This window comes from Mesitornis unicolor, unplaced genomic scaffold, assembly GCF_000695765.1.
Source record: "Mesitornis unicolor isolate BGI_N332 unplaced genomic scaffold, ASM69576v1 scaffold16022, whole genome shotgun sequence".
In the NCBI taxonomy this organism is placed as follows: Eukaryota; Metazoa; Chordata; class Aves; order Mesitornithiformes; family Mesitornithidae; genus Mesitornis; species Mesitornis unicolor.
Window position 1 is genome coordinate 9,620 of NW_010171371.1, and position 16,230 is coordinate 25,849.

General features: G+C 43.5%; 1 protein-coding gene across 1 annotated transcript in view; it reads right to left on the bottom strand.

Moving 5' to 3' along the window:
• Positions 1-1,058: 1,058 nt before the first annotated feature.
• TRAF3 (TNF receptor-associated factor 3) overlaps positions 1,059-16,230 on the bottom strand; it is a gene marked incomplete at its 5' end in the record, with an annotated part of 21,548 nt that continues 6,376 nt past the window's right edge. Inside the window, 5 exons of the mRNA XM_010180011.1 lie at positions 1,059-1,989; positions 3,193-3,367; positions 8,108-8,248; positions 12,477-12,569; positions 14,343-14,417. Coding sequence (XP_010178313.1) covers positions 1,418-1,989; positions 3,193-3,367; positions 8,108-8,248; positions 12,477-12,569; positions 14,343-14,417 — 1,056 coding nt within the window. The remainder of the gene's footprint in view (positions 1,990-3,192; positions 3,368-8,107; positions 8,249-12,476; positions 12,570-14,342; positions 14,418-16,230) is intronic.

A 16,230-nucleotide genomic window follows, 5' to 3' on the forward strand; every position in this document is an offset into this window, starting at 1 on the left:
CACTGAGCATAACGTTTTTTGGCACCCCAATGAGATGGATCCCACCATGGCCAAGTCAGAGAAGCTTCCAGAAGCCAAAAGAAATGGGCTTTGGCTTCCGTTTCGCACATCGCACGGTACCTAAAGGGCTCTGAAGACAAGGCGAAACATTATGCCTCAAGTCCAGTCAAACCACCGTTTCAGATCCGAGTTAATCTGAATCCCAAGCTATGGTTTCTAAGCAGCACAGCACATCTAAGGCACATGTATGCATGCAAGCCACCGGCACTGGGTTAAGACATCGCTGCGTTGTCCTTAAGAAGCAATGGCTGCCGGTACAGAACAAACACAGAGGCTCTTTTCAGCGCTAATCCTCCTCCCCAATACTGAAAACACTATATACTGCTGACAGCATCATGTGCAACATATATAGAGCTTGATTGGAAAGCATGGGGCAGAACTTTAAAAAATGTACAGGATTCCGTTTAGAACTCCAAAGTTCAACAAATGCCCTATTTTAGGGTGAAAACAATTATAAATCTGATAATGATGCACAGCATCCATGAGTGGTTTTTCCTTAATTTTGAAATAGTGTCATTAACTACGACATATATTGTAGGTTTACATTTCTAAAGAGAAATAACAGAATCGAATAGTTTTTTTTTCCTATCACAAGTGATAACCAGTGTTTGATATCTTCTATTTTTTTTTTTTTTTCTTCCAAGAAATATCAGTCTATCAACAGTTTTAAAATAAAATGTTTTCTGTAACAATAGAACTTTAAATAAAAATATGATTCTGATTCAGGTACTTTCGAGAAGACATGGATGCTTTTCCAACATCTTCTGACAAAGTAATTATTAAAACAGAGACCAGATGAGGCCTTAAAAAGACAATATACTATATTTCAGACAAGATTGCACTTCAGTTTTTTCAAATAATAGCATAATTGCAACATTACTTCATCATTTCTTCTTTTAACATGCTGACAATTTCCAGCTAGCCCACGTGTGAAGGGTTTGGTTTGGGTTTTTTTTTTAGGGTTTTTTGTTGGTTTTCATTTGTATCCTAGCTTAAAGAAAGAAAAGTCAGTAATTTATTCAGCACATACTGTATACGTCTTTTCACCTCCAATTGACTAGATCGTTAATAAGTTAAAAAACAAAGATTCCTCTCTGACCATAACCATTATCCTCACGAGGGATAAGTGATTCTTCAGAGCTTAAGTGTTGCTAGTTCTATTAAAAAATATACCATGGTATGATTTCTTAATGTGTTGCTACTTTCGCAATTGGACCCTATGCAGTTATGCCTTCAAACTCTCCCCTCTCTTCCACAAGGTGGTTCTGTGAGCTTTAGGACCTCTGATTGAAGACAAACTGATATAAAACCCCCAAACGGAGTCGTCTTCTGTTTAATCCGCCTCCCCTATCGGATGTCAGGGGTCTGGTAGATCCGATGTATCCACTATGACTTTAATAAAAATAGTATCATCTTTAATATACGTTCCATTCTCTAGGACAGTTTGAGCCACGAAGACGGGGCAGCCGGACGCAATGTTCATTTCTCCGGTCGGCTTCTTGAAACTGCTGCTGTTGGGATCCGGCTTGAAAGCATCTCCTAAGTGGCGTCGGGACGGTCCCTGATCCATCAGCATCAGAGTCACCTTCTGCTTGAAGGGCCAGGGAAGCAGCGCGTCGTATTCTCCACGCATGATGACGAAAAACAGCGACAAGTGCGTCCCCTTCCCCATGCCGTCGCCGTTCAGGTAAACTCTGGCGCACATCTTGTAGCCAAAGTATCCCGTGTAAAAGGGCTGGCTGTACAAGGACAGAGTCTTCCCCATCACCGCCTCTTGCTTCCGACGTTTATAATCGCGGATTTTCCAAATTAACACCCCGTTGTAACTGGCAGTTTCCAAAACCTGGAAGCGGAGGTCCATGTCAGCCAGCCGAATGTCATGGACGCTCAGCATCTGGTCGTGTCTGCTCAGCTGGGTCTCCAGGAGGCCTGGCAGGAAAAGGAAAGGACGTGAGTGAGAACAGTGGGTTGTTTTTTTCCTAAAGACAGGAAAACTCAATCGCTAATGCTGCTATTGCACATGAAAACCTTTTTCTTTCCCAAGAACCAAAGTGCGTTTGGTCACCGCTGAAGCAATTTCCAGTTCCCCAGCAAGTGTCTAGGTTACCTGGGATGTTTATACACACGGGTGCTGAGCACACACGCAGTAAAAATCAAGTATTCAAATAATCCAACAGAAATGTCATCTGGTCACTAAGCAATGTTGAAATCATCCAACAGAAATGTCATCTGGTCACTAAGCAGTATCACTGCAGAGGCTCCCAGTTCTTGCGAGGAGACTTGGCAGCGTTCTCTGTAGATCGCTGTTAGCAGCGAAGACCCTGGAAGTGGTCCCACATCCTACACAACCCTCCCGAAATTCAGACGCAGCGCTCACTCCAAGCATTCTCCTCAGACACTGCTTGTCCCAGAAGTGTGCAGCTGTTACCTTGGATAAAGCTCATTAGAAAAGACCGGAAAATTCAAGTCCAGCTCTGCGTTACGTGGCCACTTGGAGGGAGGCCTGGTTTTAATGTCCCTTTTCCCTCACATGAAAATATTGGTCTCTGTGTTTGCATGCTGGCACCATAGAGAAGCAGATGAATTCATAAGGCAGATTTGTTTCATACAGATTTATTTGATCATTAAGTTCTTTGTCCCAATCACTTAAACACTTCCATATGAGCTACACTATCTTGCCAAACTCAGCTCTGGCTTTATTCAGCGAGCACAACAACCTTATTCTCAAGCAGATCTCACTTTTCTTCGGGTCAAAGATACCCCTCTCTGTCACAGACCTGGGGACAAGCGATTTTGGGTGGATCACCACACTGCTGATCCACTCATGGGGGAGAAGAGTAATACAAGAAGACTTTTCAATATACCCACTTAAAGAAGGTGCTGAAAGCCACCAGCTGTCAAAGATCAGTTGAGAAACTCTTGACGATGAACTGACACTGGGTGTAATCAAGAAAAGTGTCAAGAAAACAAAATAAAAAGACAAGAATCAAGCCTAAGAAACCACAGGATGACGCAGTTTCCTATTCAAGAACCAGCACTGTTGATGCTTCCACATAAACCCCCACCGGCAGCGCCATCCGAAGGACGCTACTGTTCTCTCGACAGCACTTGGTCGGTCGTGCTTACACTTACTGGTATTTCGAGCTCCCTGCCCCGCGGTTTTGTCGACGCTCTCCAGCTCCGTCACCCGGTTCTGGAGGGACTCCACGCTGCTCTTCATGCTGTCGGCCTCCTCCCAGTTCTGCCGAAAGGGACGGATCTCCTTGTCCAGCTCTTTCAGTTTCTCTGCTTGGCTGTCTATCACTCGCTTTGGAAAACAACAGGTTACCAGTTAAAACAGCAAAAAGGCACTAAGCTACACCAATTAAGGCTTATAGCGCGATAAGAAGATGCATCCCCAGTATAAAATAAACACAATTCACGCCAAATATTTTAATAAAGCAAACCTGGCAAATTTAAGATGAATAGCCCAAGTATTTCTAAAGCACTTCTACAAATCTTCAGTGCTGCACAGCTGTATTAGAGCACTATCAGAATTACCAACTCTAGTATTAAAAATGGTCTAAATTTTAAAAAAATAATCTCTTTCAAAGCAAGAACCATCTTCTGAACGTCTCTAAAGGGACATTGCGGGCTGGTGTTTGTTGGGTTTCGTGTCAGAGGAGCAAAGTACGGGCACAACAACTTGGCGCGGTGGGAAGCAAGCGGCTGCTCACGCGCACGCGTTCATCGCTGGGTAACAGCAAAAGAACCTCCCCCTGCAGAAAAACACCCGCGCTCCTGCACACGTGGAGCAGGAGTCGCTGTATGTGCAGACACAGTGGCATCAGTGAGCTCTGCTCACAGAAATCAGCTATTAAAGCCTAAGTTATTGAGTGCCCATACCTACAGGAGAAGCCCTCAAGAGTGTGAGCAAAAGCTGCCACTTCTGAGCCTTTTCACACTTCAAATCCTCACCCTCGCTTCCTAAACAAGCCACATGTCCCAGAGGTGCTGGCCTGTTGAGGCTTTTTAAGAAAACAAAGCTGATTTTGGAAAGGAATAAAATCTAAAAATAAAGACTAATTCCATAGCAAGGCTGGGATTCTCAGAAACAGGGACATCGCAGCACCTCAATACATTACAAATACAGAGAACATATTTCCCAATCTGCCTCGAATCTGATGCAAGAAACACAAAGCACTTCACGTTATCGCAGCCCATTTGGACTAGCAGGAATTTTAGCCAGAACCCCATCGTCAGTTGTGAAGTTCAAATGGTAACACACGAATATTGGAGACAAGAAACTACTTTTGCTACCACCTACAGTTAAACTCCACATCTAACTTTGTATTGGTCACCATACGGTGCCGAGGTGTAAGGATGGTTTTTCACTTCTTAAAAGAAAGCGGCAGCTGAGTACAAAACAAGAAAATCAAGTTATTTTGCATTTGCCTCCTGGTTAGCCGCGGGGATTCGATGTTCCCCACTGACGGGGAAAACCCTTCTGCCTCATGCACCCTTCGTTTCCCCTTTTAGGCATTTGCTCTTGATCCTGCGCTTTCAGTTACACTGCAGATCTCCAGCGATTCATTGAAGGCTGTCAGTCTGACAAGGCAGCCAGCAAAAAGCGTGTTCTAGGAGCGCCTGATTTCGTTGTGTGTCAAAACCCCCGAGTAATCTAAATTTCAAGAGTGTTTCTTTCTACGTTGGTGTTTTAAAGCAAGCCGACACATCGCGCTTGCAGAATGACAACTTTGTGAAGGAAAGCTGTGTGCTGAAACATAAAGGCAGGGGAATAGATTAAAATTAAATTGATTAAGCAACTTGCCTGGACGTATTAATCGGGTACCGCCACAGCCCCACCCTCTCACCTGGACTGAAGGCAATCCAGAAACACAGCACAGAAGGGCTGTTGCTATACATAAAATGGAAACACACCATGGAATGGCCTGAATGGATTTTGTCAGAGCAGAGCCACAAGATCTGGCCATTAATTCCCAGTGAATATGGAAAATTAAACTCAAGGGCTGATCTTTTCCCTCTGCTCACAGCAAGGCAGGAACAGAGACAGCGCGGTGGGTTTGCACGGTGCCTCACACAGAGATGCTCTCATTTCCCCCTGGGACCTCTTGGCACTGACACGAGGAGTAAAGACATTTTTAGGTGAATTGGGAAAGGGCTAAAGATGCAGAGGAATTGTAACCTGCTCTTCTTTTGGGAGGAGCTCCCTGAAGTTGTTACTAGGGACCAGCTTCTCTCCATCAGCCTGTGTGCACGCACAACCAACTCTGGGTTTTAGCTGCTTCTACTCCACGTTGGCCAACACGAAGCATTTTATCTCCTGTAACTCTTCAGGAGAAATCAAGAGATTCAGAACAATCAGAAACAGACTTGTATCTCCTTTTTTAAAAAAAGCAGTGGGATTTCTCTCTTTCCACCCTACAGGGAAGTCGAGCTCCCCCATGCTGGGAGATACTGATGTACTAAAGCTGAATTTAGTGCAGCAGCGCAGAATTTCACTCTAATTATGCCATTAGAAAGCACACAGATGTCTCACACTGTACTCATAAATTTTCAAGGAGATATCAATTTTCTGCATGCACTTTTTCTTCCAGCAACTGACCTCTCCACATCATTAAAGCAGAGTTATACGCCTGGCAAACCGTTAAAGGCTGCTCTCAATGTCAGTTTTCATCTAGGTTATGTTTGGTATTTCTAATAAACAATTTCCACAGTTCGAGCGCTGTTATTCCTAAAAGAATTTAGAAAATGTCACGGCGAACTGAAGAAAGTTGTATTTGCAGTTCTCTCTCTTTCAGATGCTCCTAATGGGCCTTTACATTGCAACTGATGGAGCACAACTGAAAAGCTAAAGAGAAAAGGAACCAAAGGTACTATCTGACCAGAAAAACAAAGCATACATCCTCCTCCTTGGAAGGACTCAATAGAAATCAATGGAAATCAAGTAATTTTATATTCATAAGGTCACTGTTTCTTTAGTCTTTAAGTACCTCGTGTCCGTGCTCAGCTTAAGACAGCTTACTAATACTCTCCCATATATTTATAAGAAGAGACTGGATGCTGGCTGTGAAAGTGCCTTTCCACAAGGCAGCAGCCAAAAAAGCATCCCATACTTCCCTGGTGAAAACCCTTTCCCTAGAGATCATATAGTGAAAATTAATTACTGAATATTAATCCGAATCCAAACACCTCAACGTTGAGGTCGCTGCCATCGCCCAGGCCCCTGTGATGCCTTCACAGGAGTTGTGCAGATGACGCCCGCTGTGTAACATGAAAACTAATCCTGGAACTGCACTGGGAATTATTAAAGTGCCCAGGACTTGGGGAACAAGCAATTAATGCTTGTCCAGACCCAAAATGGCCAGTTCTGCGCTGGAAATACCCGTGGCTCTTGTGTAGCCATGGCTGCTCAGTGCAAACCAGTGAAAGACCAGTTCACAACAGGTAAACAAGTCCTGGAAGGCAAGAGGAGGCTGACTGCACTGTCCAGGAAAACCAAACTGAGGGGCGTTTCCAGGGTGCTCTTAACCTGACTGAACCAGGAACAGCCAGGAAGAGGAAGGAATTGGGCTGAAGTAGCTGTAAAACGGAGTTTGGCTTAAAAGAACCAAACTAAAATCACTGGTGAGAAGAAATAAAGGAGGAGGGGAAAATAAAAGAGCAAAACTCATCCTTCTCCAGTATTTATTGCCACCAAAAAGGCACCTGTTGGAGTCTGCTAATCACACTGTTTCGTGGGGTTTTTTTTGTCTAAACATAAACCATTTGAAAATTGATTCTGCCAACACTTCCAGCTTGAGGAAATCAAAGATACCGCAATCCGTTGTCAAGACAATCCTGAAAACACAGCTCTGCGTTCCTTCCATTTCCACTTTCATTGCTGGTTAAGAGACAGCGTGTGTAAAAACCCCAGGCACCCAAATGAACTTACCTCCAGGTAGATTCAATCAGCAATACCAACACACACAAGGATTAGCTTCCCAGCGCCAGGATGCAACAGGCAGCCACGTCCCAGCCTATCCTCAGCCCCAGTAACAGCGAGTGAGGCTGAACTGGTTACTACTGGGGCAGGACATGGAAAGAAATCAGTGCTCCAAGGAGAAATGTTGTTGGTGCTGAACTTTAAGGTTTCCTTATGAACCAAAATTAAAGGTTTTGGGGCTCTGAGGTATTTATTGAACGTGCTACATGTTCTGGTTTGGATACTTCTCTCTTTCTTGAGTATCAACAGCTGCAGTTTAAGATGTGAATAGCAAGTGAGAAAGATCATTTTATTTACATTCCTTTAAGCTGGATGCTAAAGCAGGTATCTGATATTCAGACAAGCTGATAAAATAATGTGTGATACCTTCCCAGCAGCTAAACATCTCCCGAGGTTTCCCTGACCGTGGTGAGCAGCACACAAGCTGATACCAATTCTCAGTGTCCAGAGCATTCCCAGTTTGATGGCCAGGGGATTCAGACCACGGAGTAAGAAACTGGGACCCACTGGTGCAGGATTCATGAGGTAAACTTCTCCTCATAAGGACAGCAGAAACACGGATTTTAACCAGTGTACTCAAATGCATCGTACTACTTTTGGATTAACTCCACACCAGACTGATCTCACTCGTGATTAATGATCTTTAAAATACCAGCGAGTAGAAAAGAAACGTCCACTGTGCAGCTTTAAGGTGCAAATCTTGTCCTCCAGTTTGACCGCAGTTCCTCATGCAGTTATTTTTTGCAGAGAAGAAAAAACAGTTATATTATTATCTCAGTGTTCTGCAGGTTTGCACCTTTGTTTTAAACCTTTTCCCTTTTTAAGCAGGGGTTTTTGTTTTAATATATGATAGGCAACTGCGGTGTCCTGGTGAAGTATCTCCCTCCAACAAACCAGCTACTGACCAGAAGGAAAACAACAGAAAATAAGAGAATAAGCTTCATAAGAAGGTAAACTCGCTCCCCCCCTTTTCAAGGAGAACACCTCACTTCCCAAGTGTAAAGGCACAGCACAGAAGCTACCACCATTTCTGCGTTAACGGGGAGATTCTAAATGTCTTACCTGTAAGTGAAGTATTTTAGATTCATTATTCCGCAGCATTTCCTTCTGTCTCTCAATTTCTATTTCAAAGCTACAAATCTGATTATGTAAAGTTTGAATACTCTTGTTCTTTTCCAAACTTTCATTCTGGAGCAAGGCCACCTGGAAAAAATTCTACAATTACTCCTGCCAAAGTTTATTCAAAAAAATAACCTGCAACTTTGTTAAGTTTTCGACTATCTTACACACACGAAAGGGATGAGATCCTAATAAAAATCTCCCTCCATGCCTTCAAAATAAATAAGTGAACGCCAACCTCTAGAGCTACTTTCGCACTTCCACAGCGTGGTACAAATTTGGGTAAGGAAAGTGCCGATGGGATACGCAAACGGCCAAATAACTGGTGTCTAAGTGTAGTTTTTTTAATTCACTTTCTTATTTAACGGCTTGGTTTCCTGGTTTGCACTGCCTGACTTGGGAGGTGCGTGGATTTTTGGAAGAAATCACCTACTTAGTGCTCGATCGGTGGGAACAGCTCGAAGCCTGCGCACAAGGGACGGCAGAGAGAAGGGGAACGTTCACCTTCCCCACCTACCCCAACCTATCTTGGAGCAAACTGAATTAAAACATCGTCTGCGTGGGATTGCCTTGGCTTCACGGAATGTGATGGTGATGGAAAGTCCTGAAATGAGTGAATACAGGAGGGATCCATGCGTTTGAAGGAAAATCCGGGGGTGCCTGCTGGTGGAAAAGACTCAAGAGCTACAGCCTGCGGATTACAGTCTCTCTGTAGTGACATTTCATTAACTCCTTCATTAGTGACTCATTCTGATTTTAAAACACGAGCCTTGTTAGAAGAATATCATATCAATCATATCATATCACATCTCTCCTTGGGGATGAAGGTGAATACAGTGGATATTCTCCATCGCACGTTTTGTGCTCTGTTTGTTCATGTGGTTTGGGAAGGGGGCAGTTTTGTGGTGGTTTAAAACAAAAATCCCAGTTTTCTCCAGGCACAAGCACAGAAAATAAACATCTGGCAGAAAATGACCCTGGGACATGCCCTGGGGCTCTTTAGGTGGATAAGAAGCAGTGCGATTTTTGACCCAGGAAAATCTCGATTAATGTTCCATATGTGCTTTGTGCTCCCCAAAAAGATCAACACCAGCACTCCCAATGCAGATCCCAGCTTGAGGACAAGCCGTTTTTACCTCTGATGTGGCACCACTGTGATTCCACCATCAAATCCCTCACTGGTCACTGCATCCCCAGGCTCAAGCAGCCATCGCCTGGTTAAAAAGGCATTAAAAAGGCATTTCCATCTCTGCACTAACCTAAACTAGACCAAGGACTGCCCAATGCATTCCAGCAGGTTCAAAAAAAGGGCCTAAAAATGTAGAGGAATCACAATGTATGTGCGTATCTACTTCTTGATACAGCACAGCACGCGTGCATATACACACATGCATTGACTTCTCATTTCCTACAGGCAAAACTGGCGGAAGAGGCTCGCCAGGAAGGAGACAAAGCTGATTTTGCCAGTGCAGAGAGAGAAACAATCTCAAGGCTGAAGGGAATAGAGACAAATTTTGAGAATAAGCTTAAATTTAAACTCGTACCCCTGCCTCCCACGTACTTCATAATGTGAAGGAATAATTTTAATAATATTTGCATCCTCCTTTTCCTTATCGAATCCCAGTTTTTTAGTTAATCGTGATCTTGACATTCCCCTCTCCTCACTGTTTCCTCCCCAGGCCTCCCAACCCTAAGGCAGTTCAGTTCCTCTCTGCATCCCTACCATTACATTTCCATTTCTGCACAGGTTCTAAGATGCGGGGCCGTCTTGTACAGAGATTTTCCACGCAGTTTCCCAGCACACAAGGAGAAGCAGAATGATGTCCTGCAGCCCTTAATCACACAGAACTGTCGCTGCTAAGTCAGTAATTGTAGCCTGGAGGCAATGTGTGAAGAAGAAAGCTTCAACACTAAATACAGTTTCCTAATTGCACTTGGTTTAAATCTGAGGAACTTCAGCTAAAAAACAGGGTAAAGGAAGCACAGCATCTCTTTCCAAACTGCATCCACTGGCTTCCTTTACATCCTTGTCATGTCTGACAGGTTCCTGGGATGAAGCATGCTCTTATTCAGCAGGTTTTTTTCAAATTAAGCTATTGCTTACTAAAAAAAGAGTGGAAGAAACCTGATGCCACAAAGAACTGGATTAAAACAGGTCCCGTATTTAAGTCACATATTAAAAAAAAAGGAAAAAACAGTTTGTACAAGATCTAAGAACGTGAAGAAGCCCCAAAAGGACGTTCAACTCATGAAGCGCAACATCACAAAACCCGTGGTGGGAGCTCAGCCTGTGGGTCTGTGCCACCGCAGAGGGAACAAAACCCCCAATTTTCACTCGCCCCACAAGGTTCTGGTTCGGGATTTTCCACCTGACCCTCTCTGACCGCTCTTTGCCAGCGGCACCGTTCACATCCCAGACTCACAACTTCAGCACAGCTCTGAGGGCCTTCGGTCTGCACGAGCACCACTGAAGTGTGGTGACTGGAGAAGGCAGCTCCTCCTCTCCTCTCCTCTCCATTCATATCACAGCGAGTGATAATCCAATAAAATCAGATATTGCCCTTCAGAAACCATCAAGACTCCCAGTGCCTTCAGCAGGGCCACGATTTCTGCAATATCCATCAGCTCAGATTAGGCTTTTCTCAAAGAAGAGAGCAACAGTGAAGTTACGAATCATTTTGCTACCCTTCTCTAGCACAAAGTCACTGACATATGATATGTGGTCAGCTATTCTGGTAACTTGGCGCAGGCTTGGGATTTCCAGTGATTCAACTCTTTATTATGAATAGGAAGAAGTCTACAAAGCAGGAAGTGAAAAGAAAATTCAAATAATGGACAAACGATGATAAGCAGTTATGTCCTAAATGGAAGATAAAACAAAAATCGAACATAAAAGTAGTAAAGTGAATGTTCTCAGGTCTGTAGGAGACAAACATTGAACTGCTGGGTATTTCTTAAATGACAAAGCACCTCTAAGGACACTGACAAGAGGCAGAACATGATCTATCCTGGCAGTCACAGGGAACGTGGTTTTTTCCTATGATGTAAAATACGTTGTATAGTTTTAATCAGCCTAATGAAAAACCAACTAAGGATATGAATTGGTATCTGTTAAACCCGAAAAATGTGCGGTGCCCACGCTAATGGAGGGATTCAAGTGCAAAGGCAAATTTAAGTACTGTTATGGATCATCAGACGAAGACTTACACACGTAGTAAAAATTCTGTCTAAAAAACCTGCGCTGGATCTCTCCTGGGTTCAGGGATTCCAGTTCAAAACCAAGCAGTTTGGGGACAAAAAGCACATTTTGCTGTTCCTGTTAAACTTCTGCTTTCAAATGGGATTTCCCGCAGCTGCGGGACCCCGCTGGGCGCCAGGCGCGGGGGGACAGGAGTCACAGCCACGCGTACCTGCGCTGCCGCTGAGCGTACGCCGGAGCTGCTGCTCCTGCTTAACTCATTCGAGAAAAACCTGAAGGGGCTCCTCACTCTTGTGTCTGCATCTGGAGAGCAGCTTAGTAATTCTGGGATTTTTTTCCCCCCACAGAAAAAAGCAGAAGCGTTATTTTAACGGCTCTGTAAAGCAGAAATCTTTTTCGAAAGGTTTAACAGAAGTGATTTGCTCTGAACTTTTGCAGTTTTAAGTCAAAGCCTTCAATGTTATTTGGAGAACAGATGGTGAAGCCATTCAGACGATTCACAAGATCGCGGCTGACACTGATTTCCAGCATCTCCCAAATCCCAAATATTGTAAAACCAGGAGTCCCAAGGAAGCCCTGCAACGTGAACTTCACTCTGGTCTTGCCATACAGCAGAGACCATCATGCCCATGAGTTACATTACGTTTAATTTAATTAACCTTTGCATGTCATTAAGCTCGGAGAGCAGGAACAGAAATAAATGAAATCACTACTTTATTACATGGGATTCCTAATAGTGTTATAGCTGGAAAAACACTGAGCTAGCAGAACTGCAGCTCACAGCGCTGCCATAGCTTTCTGAACGCTCCCTTTCGTAAGGAGGCAGCTCAGAGAGGAAATTTAATACTGGGCCATGTATCTGTGTGAAGAAAGTGCTTTAATTAAGTTACCAATGAGCAAAATTGGTTATGGAGTTGCGAAGCCAAGTTTCTCACAGCATTTTGTTCTGACAGGGGCACCAGATCCGCTAGATGGCTTGGCTGCTTTTGGAGGCTACTTGGGCTTTAGCTGTACTGCTGAACAGCTGCTAAACAGAAAAAAAAAGCGCTTTTCCCAGTACTTTTATATGATTTAAAGAAATCAATGAAAATTAGAAGTGAGTAGAAGGTATACCTTATTTTCTAGAGCATTGCTCCACTCTTTCAATAAGTTAACATGCTGCACTGCTGAGCTGGCTTCATGTGCTTTAATTTGTTGGTTTGTTCCCTGTGACAACAAAGAATTTATACATTTTAGCCAATTCCACTTCTTTTAGACCTACAAAGAAAGAGTATATCAAGACATCGAACCAGCACTACATTTTTGGTGCACGGATGCGTGCTGCAGAACAGTAGAGAGAAGGGAAATCTCCCTGGGGATTTACAGAAGTCAGGAATACATTGAATATAGCAAGTTCTATACAACTGCCACAGATCTCCATCCAGCGTACTGCACACGTCAGAGATAATAAAGATGAACGAGATTTGCAAAATGAATTGTATCTGGGAGTCTCTGGCGTAGCTTTACACTAAATAAAGCACAATAAAACTCCCAAGTCACACAAAACCTAAACCGTCCAATTCCCCAACCCGTAATTTAAAACTTGTGTTGTATTTCATGAACAGCTTCATAAGCACTCAATTCTCCCTCGGTCAGGTATGAATGACAAACATTCAAGATAAATTTATCATCACTGGAAGCTGCCAGCTTTCTAAATTGCTTTGAGAGATATCCCAATGCCTACTTTGTCATCCTGAGGTGGCACCGGGATTGCTCTGTGCTATTTGGATGCGCTGCCTCTGCACAACCTAGAAATGCTGCTACAAATCACCACCAGAGAGAAGGTTTACAGCACACACACAGATCGTATACAGAGTACATAAGATGCAGACCATCCTGCTTTATTTGCACCTCCCTCGGCAAGCGCTCGGCAATGCAGCGGATACTCGCTTTGGTGGCAGACAGGGTGCAAAGCAACTGAGAGGGTTTCAATGATCCTCAAGGTATGTACTCTATATAAAATACTCAAAATATATATGTGGATATATGTACATATATGCACACATATAGATACATAAAATGAATGGCAATACGTACGACATAACAGTGGGCAGGGTCACAGCAGTGATCGCTTCTACCACTAAGAGCATTACTGTTCACGTTTAAAATGAGGAATGCTCCTTATTTAGGAACCTGGAAATACCTGCAGGAAGGAGCGTTGCTGCTTACAGCTCTGGTCTCTTTAAGCTGCCATGGGCTAACGAATGATTCACTCTCTGATCGACCCCGTTTTTTCCTGTCAGCGGTTTCTGAAGTTTCCTGACTAATCTCGTCATGATCTAAGCATCCAAATTCCCCAAGATCCGTGGTAAGGGAAGCAGAATAGTGGAAGAGACTGGAGTAATCCTACTGGAACTAAACTCTGAGGTTTGGCTTTGTAAAATTTTCCATAAAAGATTGCAGGGATTGCCAGGATTAAAACCTGAAATTTTTCTATTTTCAATAAATTTCATGCTCCGATTTGATTATACACCTATGTGCACACAGACATATGAATGCACAGAAAAATACACGTTTTAAGTGCGCTAGCCGAAGCTTAACCTGAATAAAAATATTAAGACACACAAATGAGAGAAAATATAAACATATTTAGCTCAAGGAAATAAATACTTTCATAGAAACAACTGAAGTTACTCGTCTGTTTTCTGAAGGTCTAAAGCGACTTTCCTCTCATTCCAATTATAAAAGTTCTTCAAAGGTACCATCTTCCCATTTCAACAAGATGTACCTGATCACTGAACTCCCCAGCCACTGCAGCAACGCGTGGGCTTTTCCTGTTTTCTGTGTATTTTTCAAATGCAAACCCAAACATCTGCTGCATAACCGCTCGGATGACTTTTTCTTAACCGAGACCAGAGAGGTCCAGAACGTTCACGGCAAAGAGTTAGGTTCTACGTGCAGAATTTCATCAATTGGGAAGGAGAATTGTGATATACTGACCTGAAAAGTGCAGCCATAACGCTTAAAACTACAGGTACTTGGGGCATTAATACATTCTGACAAATGTGCATTCAACTGCAATAGGAAAAAAACGTGAGTTTTGACATGATAATGCTCAAAACAGAAAGGGCACAGGTTTATCAGGTCTGTACCGTGTGCCGCTGGCAGAACATACAACACACGTGTGTATATTTTCTCCAGTCTGCCCTGAAGTGCAAATACGCTCTCTATACACATACGTCAACCACACGCACATGCCAATACAGTATACAGTGTGATACATCGAATATACAGTGAAACTGCTACTAAAGACTGTTGCAGTAGGCCACCCAATTGAAGAGAAAGCCACATCCACAATTATCCACGGGATTTCAGTTGACTTTAGCCAATGACCAAGCGTTTCTCAACGAGGGATTTCTTTTCTTGGTGTTCTGAGCAAGTCTTAAGATCAGTTTCACTGTAGTAAAGTACATTTTTATTTATTTTTTTTTTTTCTAATCCTAATTTCACAACTTTTTTCAAAACAGGACATGCAATTCTCGGTGCCGAAATTTCACGGTTAAATTACACAAAAAATGACTACACAGGTACCGCATGAAACACACAAAGAGTTTTAGAAGAGGTGCAGTTCAGTAACTTTTAAAAACGCAGTACACGGGATTCAAACGGATTAGTAAAATGCCTGCATTTCTCACAGCTTGAGATTTATTCCAATATCTTGGGTTATTCTGAGCACAGCCCGCTTTTCCTTTAAAAAATAAACCAGTTCAGAGAAGCAGATACATATACACAGAGAGCAGCCATCGCAGCGCAGAGGGCAGCAGCTGGATGCAAACGGCCTAAAAGTTGGGAGCAAAGAGCCATTTTTGGCAAGGACAGAGCACCAAACCCTCCCTCTCTCCAAAAACAGGGTCTGCAGTTTGGGTTGCCCACAAAGCAGACGGGAACTGGAGCTCAGCATCACCCTTTGGGGTTTAAAATCTCATCTTGAGACTCCCACACGGGAAGCCCCATGACTTGAGGGAAGTGGTGAGCGGACGCTGCTATGGGACAGGCTTTAAAATGCCGTGTTGAGATGTATCGGTCACTCAGCTCTGATACGCACTGCTGTGTCCTGAACACTACCTGTGGAGATTCAGTCTTGTTTCAAAAGACACGTGGTCCGGGAAAAAAGTCAGAAAGAGACACGTGGTGTGCCAGGCTTTACAAGAACGCCCCATTTTCCACTTCTCAAAACTAGGAGTCTGCCAAGGAGTCATGAATTAAACATGAAAAGCTGCCTTTTCTTCTACAAGAACATATTCATTCGCTTGCCGGACGCTACAGAATTTGCTCAAACTGTTAGGCAGGCATTTTCCCATGTTCTGCATTAGCAGCGTTGTCCCTAATCATGCAGCTCAGTCATAGAGATCCATTTTCACAGTATCAGAAAAAAAATTAAGCAACAGACAGCAACAGATGATGCAGGGCAAGATGAGACTTTAAAGCTGCGATTCTCCCAATGTTTCAGAGCCCAGATCTGGCCGGGTGTGTAACCACCCAGCCACAGCTCAGTATCTAGTGTGTATTTTATGTATCTCCTTATCCTGGGGGAAGAGACTGCCCCTGCGTTTGGCAGGTGCCTCATGCACTGCGGCGTGGTTAATAATTTACACGTGTAACTAAAGAGATAGTGAGAATGCAACTCAGGATCACTGGAAAGAGAAAAGAAACTCCGCTTTCCTTAAGCGAGGCTTACGGAGCGTGACTTCAGTAAGCTCTTGCTTACAAATAAGACCGTGGATGTGTTCAAAGATTTTATTTGTTTTAAATCTGGTCTGTACGTGACTGCAAGCTTCTGCACATTAAGAGGAATCTCTATGTGTTGCTGCATCCGGCTGCAGGAATG